The 15,264-nt window shown below is 36.1% G+C and overlaps 3 protein-coding genes across 3 annotated transcripts; 2 read left to right on the top strand and 1 right to left on the bottom strand.

Annotated features, from left to right (window-relative positions):
* Nucleotides 1-4,909: 4,909 nt before the first annotated feature.
* On the bottom strand, nt 4,910-9,622 carry NiPp1 (nuclear inhibitor of protein phosphatase 1). The gene is made up of 4 exons (XM_040712752.2): nt 9,459-9,622; nt 5,963-6,677; nt 5,473-5,894; nt 4,910-5,406 (listed from the first exon to the last, which is right to left on the bottom strand). The coding sequence occupies exons 2-4, from the start codon at nt 6,204-6,206 to the stop codon at nt 5,056-5,058; spliced, it is 1,017 nt and encodes a 338-aa protein (XP_040568686.1). The 5' UTR covers nt 6,207-6,677; nt 9,459-9,622; the 3' UTR covers nt 4,910-5,055.
* Nfs1 (Nfs1 cysteine desulfurase) lies at nt 7,284-9,010 on the top strand. Its single transcript, XM_040712189.2, has 3 exons — nt 7,284-8,049; nt 8,125-8,693; nt 8,757-9,010. Exons 1-3 carry the CDS (start codon nt 7,492-7,494, stop codon nt 8,908-8,910), a joined length of 1,281 nt encoding a protein of 426 aa, XP_040568123.1. The 5' UTR covers nt 7,284-7,491; the 3' UTR covers nt 8,911-9,010.
* A 1,622-nt stretch (nt 9,623-11,244) lies between the features above and the next one.
* On the top strand, nt 11,245-15,254 carry LOC121117161 (uncharacterized). The gene is given in 7 exon segments (XM_071888103.1): nt 11,245-12,215; nt 12,298-12,451; nt 12,556-12,782; nt 12,784-12,885; nt 12,946-13,044; nt 13,115-15,041; nt 15,137-15,254. Coding segments are annotated over 7 exon segments (3,351 nt in total). The 5' UTR covers nt 11,245-11,491.
* Nucleotides 15,255-15,264: the final 10 nt, after the last annotated feature.

Raw genomic sequence — 15,264 nt, forward strand, 5'->3', positions numbered from 1 at the left:
ACACAAGTGACTACTTTATACTTAAATGTTCTCTCTTCAAAAAATGAAATAATAATTATAACAGCTTAGAAAATAAAAACACCTCCCAAACTGCCAATAACGAACCATTTACATAATCAAATCACACTTTTAGTGTCCTTTGTTTTTGGCTCAATTACTAAATTAGATGGCTTGATTCAGGCACAGTTTAATTTATACATCACATAAACATCTATTTGGTATTTTTTGAATCTATTTAGAGATTAGAAGCGACTACCGGGGGTTACACACTACGCCTGATCTTGTTGTCAAAAGTTTGTGGAAAAGACAACGTTTGTTGTTAAATATGAAAGTATGTTTATAATTATATAGGTACATTGTTGTCATTGTTGTCATTTTTTTTTGTCTTTATATAAATCAAGTCTTAAAAGAATATAGCTTCAAGAAGAAAACATTCCGTAAAGATCATCAAAGACTTGTCCATTTTTTAAGTAACGGCCTTAGGTGTTATACAAAATCGGTAGAATTTTGGACATGTCAATAAAAAGAAACCGAAAGGATATGTTTAGTATTTGAATTAATGGTAGAAAATATTTCACAGAATATGCCACTTTACGTTATTTTAAATTTTGTTTTATGATTTCCTATCGTTACGAAAACAAAGACAACACAATTTAAAAATGTAAAATTTAGTATCAAAAATTTTTAGTGTCCCTAATTTTTATATATTTGAAAAAGGTTCCGTAATTTTAAGTGATGTTTGGGCATAGTATTAACCAGAGGCTTGTACCCCTTCACTCTTTTTCTGTTCAATCGTTCATTCGTTCCTTTTTCCGTTCATTTTTTGAATTTTTATTTAATATTTATCTAGTAAAAGATGTCTAACATAGAAAAATACTCATTAATATATACAGCCCTTTTTGCTTCGTAATACATAAAAATGAGCCTCAAGGGCGTAGCTTACTAAAAACAAAATAAGCAATCCCAGGGATCCTAAAATGATACTCTCAATTTTTATAAAATTGTGTCTAACTTCTTCTAATTGTTTTTTTAATATCCTCAAATAGAGGCAGTACTTTTATTCAAGGCAACCTCTTATTTATTTCCAAGAGCCTCCCTTCTTTAAAAAAATAGCTAAACCGACATATGCCTTCTGAGTTACCTTATTTAATGGAAAGGTTGATCCGTGGTGTAGACAATATAAGTAAATGCTAAGTGTGTCGTTCATTCAAGGGTGCCATAACGGGTGCGAAGAAAAAAAAAGGTGACCCCGAACCTAACTCGACTTTCGGGCAGAGCTTAATTTTTTCCAAGTTGCACCCATAAAACTAGGGTCTGATCGGCCTTTAATTCTCAGGCCCACTTGGATTTTATTTCATTTTTTTTTTTGACTGAATTTTTTTGGAGAGGCTTCTCATTGGTTTTGAATTGCTTTGCAGATTTTTTCAGAAGGCTCTAAATTCCTCCTGTGAGTTCATCTCTGATATACCTAAATTTATCCTATTTTGTCTATAGTGTTAACATCTCCAGACAGGTGGGTTATGTTTTTAATATTATTATTCATTATTAAAGACATTAATACAAGACTTTGGAGTAGAGGGGGGCTTGCCGTGTGACAGGATAAAATTAGTACAGAATAATTTGTCTATATTGTCGGCTTCAACTTGACCTGAATGCACTGCTCCGACCAGTTAATGACTCCATTTCTTATTATGAAAATAATAAGTGTATATCAACGGTATACACTATACATAATTCGTGCAGTTGTATTTTTTTTATTTTGTAACACTTGTGTCCGGTTTTCTTTTTGTACATAGTTCAATTTTATAATTTGCATTGGCATAAATCTCTAAGGAAATTAATATATTCAACTTTGTGTAATGGTATAATATTGAATATATATATTATTGGCTAAAAATTTCCATAATGCGCCAAATTGATTCGGATTTGCCCTGTTTGATTGCATGGTTGATCATAATACCATATAAATGAAATTTAAATATAAAAAACAAGAGTAGGGATAAGTGTCAAACGTCATCCATTCACTTTTATTTTTATTTTTCAACTGGCTTTGTTCAAGACCCACAAATCAGTATAAAATCAGCTACAAAATTGACTAGAATTACGTATGTACTCAAAGACTCGCAACTGCGAATTATAGTTTAAAAGAACTTATTTGAATTTAATATTGCAATAATAAATCTTCCACGGCTTACTAGGCCCATTCATCAAGCTGTGTATGCTACAGGCTCTTAAAAACATATGTCTCTCTCTAAATTTATTAAATAATTATTAGGTGGCAACTTCCTAAATATATGACGGTTTGATTTCATAGTGTTTTGGAGCTTCAGTAAATTAATTACATTGGATTGGAGTTCACGATGTAAATCTAAATGTAAGTGTCAATTATATATAATACCTGCCCAAAAAATAGAGCAAATAAGGTAGGTATGTTATAAAATGCCGATTTACGGAGAGAAAAAAACTTGCAGGAGGCGTGGACGGAAGTATAGAAGGGTTTTGGGGATTCCCATTTATTACTTAAATGGGAGATATCAAATTCATGTCATTTATATTTAATATAGATACATTCTTAATATTTCACCAAGTCTATTTTTTCTCCAATTGATTGCTTCGTTTAATTGCACCATTTTCTGGAAAATAAGTTATCTGAATATAGCCTTAAAAATTACAAATTTGATGTAATGGATCAATTATAACTTATAATTTATAAGTTACAATGAACTTAAAAAAAATGATTTATCTTGTATCTTGTGAAGTGTCCATTTAATCTGTACATTTCAACCTGACATTAGCACCTTTAATCTTTATTACTGCACAATATGAAAGTACTTTGTCTTAATTTTTAATCTCTTTTTTTTCCAATAATTCTCATTTATTGTCTGGAGAGCGTGGGAAGATATTCGTATACTCGAATTTCCTACCCCAAAATCTATGATCTAATAAAATATGATATTTCAATAAAATAACACAACTTTCTTAAATATCAGGAGAATTGAATTAAATTTTCAGGAATTACAGAGTATAGTATTGTGTAAAAGTTGATATATTTAATTGTCTGAACTTGAATTGTATAATATGAAATTCAAGTTCATGAATGTCTTTCCACGCTCTCCAGACAATGAATGACAGATATTAAGGAAAAGGAGATTTTAAAAATTAAAACAAAGTACTTTTATATTGTGCCATAATAAAGATTGAAGGTGCTAATATCGGGTTAAAATTTATATACTTAGAATAAACAAATTGAATAAAAACTTTACAAGTTAATAGATATAAATAAATGTTTTAATGTCCATTATACCTTTTATTGGATCCATTACAAAATATTTGTGCTTTTGAAGCCTATCTTAAGGTGACTTATTTTACAGTGAATGGTGCAATTAAATGAAGCAACGGATTTAAAAAAAAAGGTCTAAATAAACTATATTTTAGCCACAATCAACGATAAAAATTATAATTAGAACCATAATCAAGAAAAAAACCTAGTAGTAATCTTTGGAAAAATTAGTGATAAAGCAATAAGAAAATGAACTTTAAAATGGACGCAGTTAATATTTTTTTTCCATTCGTCGTTCAAAAAATGAACAGAAAGAGCCATTCATTTTTCTGTTCAATGTCCAAGCCTGATTAGTATGGATTATATAAGAAAAGGTATAAATTAATAATAAATTATCATTAAAGTACTCAAGGTAGTAGAATTACTTGACTCCTTTACTTTACATATTATCCATGGGTAAAGATAAAATATTTTATTTTCATGCTGTTCAATTAGTCGTCCTCTTCTTTTCTAAAACATAATAGTTCACATATTACCATGAATGGATTAGTTAATTTATTATTTGTAAAATATGTTTCACTCTTAAAATTTATTAAGTTTTTTGAGAATGTGAGATCGTTGTATTACCTGGGGTTTAAAAAAGGTAATCTGGGGTATAAAAAGACTGAGAATATATCATGTTTAGATAAGTTTCCATCCAATCTCAAGGAGAAATATTAATGGATTGAAAAATCTCTGAACTACTAAGATACCCTATGTAATATGCGGAATGCCTAAAAATTATTAATAAAAGTCCCCCTCTCAGGGGTGTCCACAGGATTATATGAATATATTGAGGGATGGGGATGGGGGGGGGTGGGACAACCCTGCCTATGCACCATCAGATATTTTATATATAGCAGTTTTATTTGTACGTACTTACTATCAAGTAATATGGAATAACCGATACATAGCGAAAATTAGTTATAGATTCGGAAAGCAATTAATCTATATTTGCAGCTGCCACAACTCAGCAAATGGAGGTGGAAGGCTCGATTAATAGTAGCAAAGATCATAGTTGCCGTAACAAAGCAAACATTATCGCTTGGAAAATGCTCTCTGTATTAATGATACAGAAAAGACGGATCATGTTCGGCAAATTCATAACTAATGAATGAAAAAACTTGAATAAGAAAGATTGTATTACTGACTAAAGAAAAATAACAATATCGCATGCATGGTGCATTGTGAATATTTCTCAGTAGTATATGAAAATAAGTATTCGTCTTGTATTAATTTTGTTTTCTTTTCTGTCATTTTTTTTCTGTTACAAGTCCTTTGTCAATCTCTTTAATTATCTAATTTTCACAAAAAGTTTTCCAAATGTCCTAATTTCGAAAAAAAATTAAATGATATATTTAGTGCGCGTAGCTGATTATTATGACGACTAATGTATTTTTTTTTTAAATAAATTTGTTCTTCCAACCCTCGTTAGTGTTTGGTATAAGCCATTCATAATAATAAATTATATAATTTTATAAATAGAGTCAATCTCTAAGTTAGTAGTCGCCACAATTTTGTCTTGACTCTAATACGCACAATTGTATTGGTAATAAGTAATTGTTATTCAATTATTTTAAAGAAGAAAAATAATTATTCAGGTGTTTATATTAAGTATAAATAATACACAACAAGTAGAAAGATCCAGAGATAGGAACAACGTATTCCTTATAAAAAAACGAAAAGAAAAAAAACAAAGAAAAATTGTTTTTAAGGGTGAGGGGTTGGTGGTTTGTTTAGACCAGAAGGGATGGAGTAGGTTTCCTTCCAGGCCAAGCCTCTTTGGCATATTTTTTCTTTTTGGGCTCATCTGGATCTTCTTCTTCAAATGAAACAGGTGCAGATGGTTGAACTTGAGGTACAATAGGTTCCTCAGTCACTGTAGGGGCAATTTCAATGTCTGGAGCAGGATTGGGCAATGGAAGGCCTAGTTTGTATGATAGAGTAGCAGAATATCCTGCTAGATGTGACGGCCCCTCAAGACCATCATAGAGTCCACTTGCTTTATTCACTGTCAAAGGAGTATGGAAAGTATGCTTTCGATTACCAACGGGAGATCCCATGAGACCCAGATCGAATTTTTGTTTCTGTAATGAGGATTATAATATTTTGTAAGAGAATATGAAAGTTTTTGGATATGAAGAAACACCTACCTTTTTTGGAATAATAGTAGTTTCAACTAAATTTCTAAATCTTCCGACCGAGGGATCAATGTCCTCCGGATTAATGACGTCCTCATCCTCTGCAAATACAATACGAAGTTTTTTCCTTTTTTTGTTCGGAGTATTTGAAGATTCATCTGGAATGCCAAGGACGGTAATGCGTCGATTATGTGCCGTGTTAAACTCGGTAAGATTATCCAGCTCCGTTTCAGTTTCCGGAAGACCCAGAAGACCACCACTTCCGTCGGCAGTAGACTTTTCAATCTCTTCCATGATGGGACGAGAACCCGTTTGGGGACGTTCCCGAATAATATACATCCTCGTTGAGGCCCCAAAATGGAAGCGCGTGTCCACAGGAAGCTGTGTAGGCTTCTTCCCCTCAATTCGAACACTCCCTACAAAGGTTCCATGAGCTGGAATGAAAGGAAAGACATGGAATGAGAGGAGAATCTTGGGAAAGAGCCTTGCATTTATCATTTACTGCTTCCCAGATCCACGAGAAAGGCTCTTTGGAGATGTTTATGATAGACCAGAGCTGCATGCACACGAGAACAGGACTGGTGATCGATGCAAAAGTCATTCAGTTGCGTATTTCGACCAAACAAATAACATTTCTTATCATCGATCATTAGCTTTTGAATTAATTTCGTTTCCTTCATCACATCCAGGTGAAGGCCGGTGGGAGGCTTTCCAGCCCAGGCAGGGATATCGTAGTGATTCGACATATCCACCTCAGTTCACAGTTCCTCTCAGAACCCTTTCTTCTCCTCCAAACTCATTCGCTCATTCCGAGTTAGTTTGGAGTTAGACGCTAGTTAGTTGTTGTCTATTATTCAATAGAATTAGTAATTAGAATCTAAATATTTCGTTCAGCTGAGATTCATAGAGACCGATTTTATACAATACCACGTACAGCTATAAAATAATCACACAACCTTTCTTCACACTTGCTTCAATTTCACAAACACAATATTCCTGGTATGGTACCCCCTCAACACCAAAGCAAGCTAGAATAATTTTTCTAATGATTGAGTGTGGATTATATTTGTATTCTTTCAATGATCCAATTATTGTTATTATACAATTAGGTGCGTCGCAAATTGTACTTAAAGTAGACAACATTGATTGTCACAATAAAAGAAGGATAAATTGATAGATTTTGTTCGACAGGCCATATTATGGCCAATACAAGTCATCTAAAACAAATAAAGGTTCTAAGTTATAGCTAAAATTATTGGGTATTTTAACTCATTCTATAAATTTGAATATGAAGCCTATAATTGACTAAAATATATCTATTAAATTTTGGGCTGTAAATAAAAAATAAATAAATTACATATATATATTTACCTCATCTTTATATGGCATATTTTTTTTACCGAAAACCAATTTTTTAGCTTATTATTTAATCTACTAATTTTTATTATTATTAAAAGGTTGGGTGTTCGTTTTGTACAAAATACAAAACCCCAGAGACCTTCATTTCTATAACAAATACAAAGAGGAAGGAAAGGGACAAAAAGTCACGTGTCATTTATAAATTTTCTAATTCATTGTCACTACCCAGTTAATTCAACTAATTAGTATTAGTAATTTATATAATGAGAGGTGGTATGATTTTTCACCTTGTGTAAAGATATGGCTGATCTGTTTGATTATTCTGTTCATCTTTACCTAGAAATGGTCTTAAAAGGCTTTACGTGAGCGTTGAAGCAGAGAATGAAAAATGAGTGAAATCAATGACAGCTAGCTAGAATGGCTAGAACTAGCTGTAATGACTTAAATGTCACTAAAAAAGGTTTAGTGATTGTCTATAGTTAATATAGACACGTGTAGGTGTCGCTCGCATCCCATTCCTTTAAATATTTTGTGATATTATATAAATTATAATCTTATATTCACTTTTCTGTATTATATAAGTTGATTTCTCTTGGTTATTTATTATTAAGGAGTAACTGCTTCTAGTAACTTGAAAGTCAAAGTAACTCACTCCGTTGGATTGAACTCAAAATGTGGAAATTGGGCCTGGCTTCCTTTCGTTCTCCCTCAAAGTCTCTGGTTCGTAGCCTCGCGAGTGAAAGTTTCCGTCCCCTTTACATGGACGGGCTATCCACAACGGCCTTGGACCCTCGTGTCTTGGACGCCATGCTGCCTTACTTGACGTCCTTCTACGGGAACCCTCACTCCCGGACTCACGCCTACGGGTGGGAGGCGGAGGCCGCGATGGAGAAGGCTCGGGCACAAGTGGCATCCCTCATCTCCGCGGATCCCAAGGAAATAATTTTCACATCTGGAGCCACAGAGTCCAACAACATTTCCGTGAAGGGAGTGTCCCGATTCTACAAATCCAAGAAGAACCACGTGATCACGACGCAGACGGAACACAAATGTGTGCTCGACTCTGGGAGGCAATTGGAGTCTGAGGGCTTCGATGTGACTTATCTACCCGTTCAGAGTAACGGTAGAATTGATCTCGAAGCCTTTGAAGCAGCCATCACTCCTAAAACCGTTTTAGCTTCTATTATGACCGTCAATAATGAAATCGGAATTACTCAACCCATTCAAGAGGTGCATACCCATTCGTTTCATATTTTGTCATTTCATTTCAATTCTTTTCATGTTCTGTTCTCATTTTTCAATTAGATTGGGGAAATTTGTCGAAAACACAAGGTATTTTTCCATACAGATGCTGCACAAGCCATTGGGAAAATCCCTATTGATGTAAATAAAATGAACATTGATCTTATGTCGATATCAGGCCACAAAATATATGGCCCTAAAGGAATCGGAGCGCTTTACGTCCGAAGACGTCCCCGGGTTCGAGTGGAACCTATTCAATCCGGTGGAGGTCAAGAAAGAGGACTACGCTCAGGTACTGGACCCACTCCACTCATTGTTGGACTTGGAGCTGCATGTGAAATAGCTGCAAAGGAAATGGAATATGATCATCAAAGGATCTGTCGGCTCAGTAAAAAACTAGTTGATGGTATAAGCAATGCTCTTCCCTATGTGGTTTTTAATGGAGATCCTGTATTAAATTATCCTGGCTGTGTAAATCTGTCCTTTGCGTATGTTGAGGGCGAATCTCTTCTAATGGCTCTCAAAGAAGTAGCGCTAAGTTCTGGCTCAGCTTGTACTTCTGCAAGTCTTGAGCCCTCCTATGTTCTCAGAGCAATTGGAGCCGATGAAGATTTGGCTCATTCATCCATTAGGTTCGTTCACTTCTTTCTGTATATATAATTTATGTTGATATTTAAACATATGTCTTTGGACAGGTTTGGCATTGGAAGGTTTACGACAGAAGAAGAAATTGATTATACAACAAAAATGTGCATAAAGGAGGTCGAAACACTCCGTGAGATGTCACCCCTATGGGAAATGTTTCAAGATGGCATTGATATAAAGAGCATCAAATGGAGTCAGCATTAGCTATGGATCCATAATTCTTATTTAATTTTTTAAGTACAAAAATAAGAAAAAAAAATAAAAAATAGACAATAATAAAGCGATCAGCGAAATTATGAATGTATACAAAGCATTAGTTGAGGCTCCTAATATAGGAGAAAATACGTTGTTTAATTTTCGTTGATAGTAACCATTTACACAGCATGAGTTACGTCCCAACCTAGCGTGTTATCAAATCCCGGTATTACACTTCCTTGGCCAGACATGCTAGCTTGTTCTCTCCCGGATTGAAGTGGCTCCTGTTCTCTTGAATCCGGGGTGTCCTCGTCCTTATTACCATTTCCACAGCAACATGCAATTATCATAATAATAACTACTCCGTAAAAAAAAGACGTAGTATATTAAATCTACTGTATCAACCATTGAGGAGAGCAGTTCGATTCTGTGGATTCGTACACTTTTTGCCCTGTCTTCAATTTTTGGTAATATTTTCTAAACGTGGATGGATGGAAAGTTGGTGGGAGCTCAGTTTCTGGATATTGCATCAATTCGATGTTAAATGTACTACTTACTCATTTCAATGTTTGCGCTCTTCTTCATTTTGATTTCCCGAATATGTAGAGTTTTAAGCTATCTAGCAATGTTCTGACTCTCTCCTCTAGTGATGGAAACTAAAAAGCATCACAATCATCATTTTAAGAAGAAGACATATCTTGAATTGATGACCTAGTAAACTGATTCATCTTTTGAGTTATAAAAAGTATTTTCTTTTTTTTCATGAATGAATATTAGGCCTTATTGCGTAATCATTTCTTGGAACTCTAAAAACCGAAGAAAGGAAAGCAGTAATGAAAAAAAGAGAAATTTTGGTGTTTGTGGCAAGTTTCCTTTTTTTCACTGCCTAAAGAGCAATTGATAGTACTCAGAGCTCAGAAACCAAGGATTTTCATCTGCTTTCTCATAACAGAAGAGGAACATCTCCATTAAAGGATGCAGTGAGATAAAGATAATTAAAAATTATATCGAATACATCATAATATATGGTTTATAATTAAAATGATACGTTTCAGCTAGAAATGCATACAACGACCCATAATTTAGCATATCCTTAAGTTGTTACAACTAATAAATAGTCTAATAAACTATTTATATCGCTTACAAGGATATGAACATATGTAAACGCCCTCTGACTATAAGTTAATCCCCCATGATGTTTGCTACCACCTGTGATGACCTAAAAAATAAGAAACAGTCATGCAGGCTTGAGACTATGGGTCTACAAAATGGATAAAAACCATCATTCATAAAGGTTAATGAATAACGAACCACGAGTTTAACACTAAGAAATGAAAGGACTCTTTAGTTGGATGCAGGATTGAAGAAATAAAACTACAGTCCGTGAAGAGAGGAAAATAAAAGAAATTTCATTGTAACGATGGGCCGGCCTTTCATATTATTAATCTTACGCAACTTCTTACTAGGATAGGAGGAAGGACTTGTTAAAGAAATTAGCTTATAAAAGTAAACTTTGAACATTAAATTATAAATATATCTTCATTAATATATTAATATTATGAATAGAGCTATAGAATTCTATGTGAGAGATATAATATTTATTTTTATATGTTGGGTAGAAGTTGTAACTTTTACATGCAGATTGTATGAGTAGAAAATTCTTCGTCTTTCAATCCCTTATTTTATCTGTATTCCCAATCATTAATCAAAAATTGTACAAATCTAGTCACTTTGATGTATTTTTAGTAGATATGATTTAATTTGACTATAATATCAGTGTTTATCATTTCTATCAGGTAAATTACACGCAGATCTAAGTCTTTTTTTATTATTAAAGCCAATGATGGAGTTTCAAGTTGATCTGGAAATTTGTCCATTTTTATTTGATGTAGTCAAAATATCAACTTTGAGGCCTCAAGATGGCATCTCTTTCAATTATGATGCAATTAATGACGTCTGTGAAAATACTACATTCAATTATTGAAATATCACACAAGTACAGTAAATTCTTCTTGACTTGTCCAAGGTATTAAAATAATATAAATAATTATTATTAGTAAATGGAGAGGGGAGTTGAGTGGACTTGGTCCCAAGAGTCCACTTAATAAAAGAGGTTGTTTGTAGGTAGTATGAATAGCTTATATGAATATGTACGTACTTCGAATGCGTCAAACAATTATTAGGGAGTGAGCCTGTATGTGAGCTCGAATCGAATAACTAGAAATAAGCTGCTCTAGAGAGAGGACGGAAAGAAAGAAGGAAAAGGGAGACGCTGTTGCTGCAAAGCTGAATTAAATAAAAGGAAAGAGAAGAAGAATGAAGCTAAGCAGCAGTAGTAGCAGCAGCAGCAGCGGGCAAGAGCTGCTTAGAAGAAGCTGATAAGAGGAGAAGCAAAGAAATAGAAGATATTTTTGTTGTATTGAATTGAATTGATTAAGCTCCCCTAGAAGTCTAAGGAAGACTGGAGAGTCCCTGGAGTGTGAGTCAGAATATAGAAAAGGCGAAAGAAGGAAGGAAGGAAGGAAAGAAAGAAAGAGAAGGTGGATCCATGCAGCCAAGTGCCCGGGAGCATGCACCGAGGATATAATAAATGACTTCTAAACGCAAAATCTCCGTGGATCACCATCATCATCACTCCTCCTCGTCGCACCACCATCACCACCACCACTCGAGCGCCTCGTCCTCCTCTACTCGTCCGGACTCACGGCACCGCCCCTCAGTGTTTTCCCGACTCGGCACAAAGACGCCCACCGGCCCTTGCAAGGGTTCCTCCCCCGCCAGCCTCCCTCCCCCCGTCTCCTCTTCATTGAACACAAATGTATGTCGTCCTTGGGTAGAGAGCGGCCACTGTCCGTTCGGGTCCAAATGCAAATTCGCCTCTTCCCACAGCCTCATCTCTCCTTCCAAACGAGAGGATCAGCACTCACAGCAACAAATCCTTCCTATAGCCGCCAGGAAGAAGCTCAATAGCAAGAAGAGACCCGGAGACGAGGCTTCTCCCATCATTGACCCAGATTGGGAGAACTGGGATGAAAAAAATCTCGACTACGACGACGAACTCATGCTTGAAAAAAAGAGACAGCTTCTTCAGAGGGAACTTGCGAAGCAAATCGATGAAGAGGACCCAGCCAATAAAAAAAAGGCCATTAATCCACCTCCACAGCAGCAGCAGCAGCAGCCGCCGCCCCCTCCTCCTCCCGCTAATATCAACAAACGATCCTCCTCCTCTTCATCGTCTTCTTCATCTTCCTCCTCCTCTGATTCAGATTCCTCAGGATCATCAAGCTCATCTTCTTCGTCGGACTCCTCTTCTGGTGTGTTACTGCTTTTTTATTTCATTCTTATTTTACTCTCAAACTACTAGCAAACGTCATTCTAATTTATTTACCTCTACAGAGCCACCTCCTCATACCATACCCAAGAAGTTGAATGCCCTCAAATCCTCAGGCAAGAAATCACTGGATAAGTCTCACCATACTAAGCGAGAATCAAGTTCTTCGAGTAGTGATCATGATCGAATCATGAAGAAAAAGGAATCCAAACTTGCTGGGTAGCTAGCTCTCCCTTTTTATTATAGATATTATTATATATACAAATACGCGTACACATATTACCTATTTACCACTCTCATTCTTGACACCTTTTGCTTTTCAGTAAAAAATCAGCTAAAATCATGAAAAAGTCCTCAAGACTTGCTAGAACGGACAATAAAAGCAAGTCTCTGATGGTAAAGAGCAGTAGTAATTCCACACTCCTTACCTCAAATAATCACTCCAACAATAAAAAAAGGAAGAGTAAAAAGATTGCCATGAGTCCGTCTAGAAGGCCTCCTCCACCAAAGAGGCCCCGTTCCGAGAGTAAACCTCGAGATAAAAGTGATGTTCCCCCCTAATAAAGTAGCTGCAGCAGCCACTGTATTGAAAACAGGGAGCGAAAGAGACAAATTTGGGTTCTACTGCATGCCTTCACTAGGAAAAGAAGAAGGTAAGAATCATATAGTTTCTCTAGGATATTTTTCAATTATTGCACAACATTCATTTCTAGAACCTAAAAATCGCTCAGGAGGTAGCCGGAGAAAATCCCTTTCTCCTCGAGGTTCGTCTTCATCAATGAATAGAGATGCCAAGGGTCCATTGAAATCTCGTAAGTATTCTCTTTTGACTAAAAACTAAATTATATATCATCTCCTTGTTGGTTGGTTGGTTGGTCGTAGGCTCTAAAAACAAACGACCAACGTCTCTGGATCGCCGACCTATCACTCCTTCATCCAGAAGAGTTGCATCTCCTCAACGAAATAATTCTCACAACCTACATAGCGATAGCCGTTCTCCAAATCGACGTAACAACAACAGCTCCCGCCGAGGTGGAGGAACAGCGGCGGGTGACTCTCCTTATGGAAATAGATTAACTCGAAATTCTCCGTCAATGAGGAATGCTGGAAATAAGTCTCGTGAAAGATCTCCTTCCTCAAAAAGGAAACGTGAAAGTGGCCCCCTTTCAGAGGGGCGTCGGACGTTTGGTGATAGAGATCTTCGCAACAATAATCAACAACAGGACTACGATGGACCACATCATCGCCATCATAGAGGAGGTAGTGCAGGAAGTGATTTTAATAGGGATCGTGATATGAGAGGCGGTAATAATAATGCTAATGTTAATGTGAATAATAACAACAACAATAACACAAATGATCATCATCACCATCATCATCATCACCGCTCCTCAACTGGAAGTCGAAACTCCCACGATCGCCGACGTGACCCACCACGTAACACGAACAATCAAAGACGAAATGATACGAACTATGACGAACCCTCTTCTTCAAGAGGAGGAGGGTTCGGTTCTAGAGGGCGTGGTGGAAATGAGGATCGTTTTGATCGGTCTCAAGGCAATTCCTCAAACAATGGTAGAGGAGGAGCAGCAGCAGCAGACGACTATGAAGATGAATGGACTTCTGAAAATACAACAACCAATAACCGTCGAAAAAACAATAGTTTTAACAATAGTTCACGTCGAATTTTATCGGGTGGGAATTCTGTTCGGATTGATAGTAATAGATATGGTGAGCACCATGAGGGTTGGAATAGAGATTCTAATAGAAGACGATCATCACCTGCTCGTTCCTCACGCTTAGGGAATAGTGATCGATCACCTCCTTTAAGAGAAAATAGACTCTTATCTTCATCTAGACGACTTAGTCGTGATAAGTCACCTAGAGGCCCGGCTTCAAGATCTTCTCGTCATGATCGTAGTGATCTAAGATGTACATCCAAGCATAGAGATGATGATTTAGGTTCATCCAACAACGCTTCTTCTTCCCATCATAAAGGAAAGAGAGGGGGAGAAGAAAACTCCAAATATGATAATAGTGGTATTCCTCATTCAGATGATGAGGATGAAGAGGATGTGGATGATGAAGAAGAAGATGACGAAGATGAAGATGAGGACGACGAGGATGACGAAGATGAAGATGAGGACGACGAGGACGATGAAGTTCATCACGAGGAAAATAACGTTCGCATGGGTGAGAAGAAGAAGAAAGAACTGCTGGAAGAAGGAGAAATGACGGAAGAACATTCTTCTAAGCACAAAGAAGACTATGGAGGCGAAGCGTTTTCTGACTTTGGTGACTCTGACGAAGATATTTTAAACAAGGACAACGGTGGAAATGAAGAGGGGGCTCCTCACTCCTCAAAACGTTCTCCATCAAGGACTAAAAAAAGCAATGACCTATTAGAGGGTATATCCGACGAGGACTTGGAAGTATCTGATGAAATGGATGAGGAATCTAAAGTCAAGGCTAAGATAGCTGACGTGCTTGGAGTGGATTGGAGTCAACTCCTAACGCCTAAAACAGATGCCGCCAAACCCTCTCTTCCAGGCTCAGCGCGTAAGGAGTGGACTGGAGTGGCTATATTGAATCGTATTGGACTCTCAATGAAATATTTAGGAAAAGACAAATATGATCAGTTAATTGCAGATGCCAACTCGGCCAATGAAGCCGAAAAAGTTCAGCTCTTAGATCCCGTTCCAGGATTCCACGTCATTCGCAAAAAGCGTAACGATCAAAGAAGTCATTTGTTTACAGATCTCGGTGGACATTGTAAAGCCTTATCCGCTCGAAAGGACATTTCGATAAGGTAATGTTCATAAATTGAATCATTATTAATATTAATGACAACAATTAGTTCTACATATTTATGTTATTTTATTAATTTTCAATTTTTTTTTATAGACGAAGACTTTGCAATTTAAGTGATTATGATTTGACCTCCACTTTTAAACCAAATGAGGATCTTAGTTTATTTGAAGAGTCTGTAAAACTATTTAATCAAACACGCGAAGCTCATTAATACGAATAAT

This window comes from Lepeophtheirus salmonis, chromosome 5, assembly GCF_016086655.4.
Source record: "Lepeophtheirus salmonis chromosome 5, UVic_Lsal_1.4, whole genome shotgun sequence".
NCBI classification, from domain to species: domain Eukaryota; kingdom Metazoa; phylum Arthropoda; class Copepoda; order Siphonostomatoida; family Caligidae; genus Lepeophtheirus; species Lepeophtheirus salmonis.

What these genes read in the sequence shown, in the direction of transcription:
- NiPp1 (XM_040712752.2), bottom strand. Translation starts at nt 6,206, where the DNA reads ATGTCGAATCACTACGATATCCCTGCCTGGGCTGGAAAGCCTCCCACC. An exon ending in TCTCGTGGATCTGGGAAGCA is followed by an intron (nt 5,895 to 5,962) that starts GTAAATGATAAA and finishes CTTTCATTCCAG; the next exon opens with CTCATGGAACCTTTGTAGGG. An exon ending in CTACTATTATTCCAAAAAAG is followed by an intron (nt 5,407 to 5,472) that starts GTAGGTGTTTCT and finishes TCCTCATTACAG; the next exon opens with AAACAAAAATTCGATCTGGG.
- Nfs1 (XM_040712189.2), top strand. Translation starts at nt 7,492, where the DNA reads ATGTGGAAATTGGGCCTGGCTTCCTTTCGTTCTCCCTCAAAGTCTCTG. An exon ending in TTACTCAACCCATTCAAGAG is followed by an intron (nt 8,050 to 8,124) that starts GTGCATACCCAT and finishes TTTTTCAATTAG; the next exon opens with ATTGGGGAAATTTGTCGAAA. An exon ending in TTGGCTCATTCATCCATTAG is followed by an intron (nt 8,694 to 8,756) that starts GTTCGTTCACTT and finishes GTCTTTGGACAG; the next exon opens with GTTTGGCATTGGAAGGTTTA.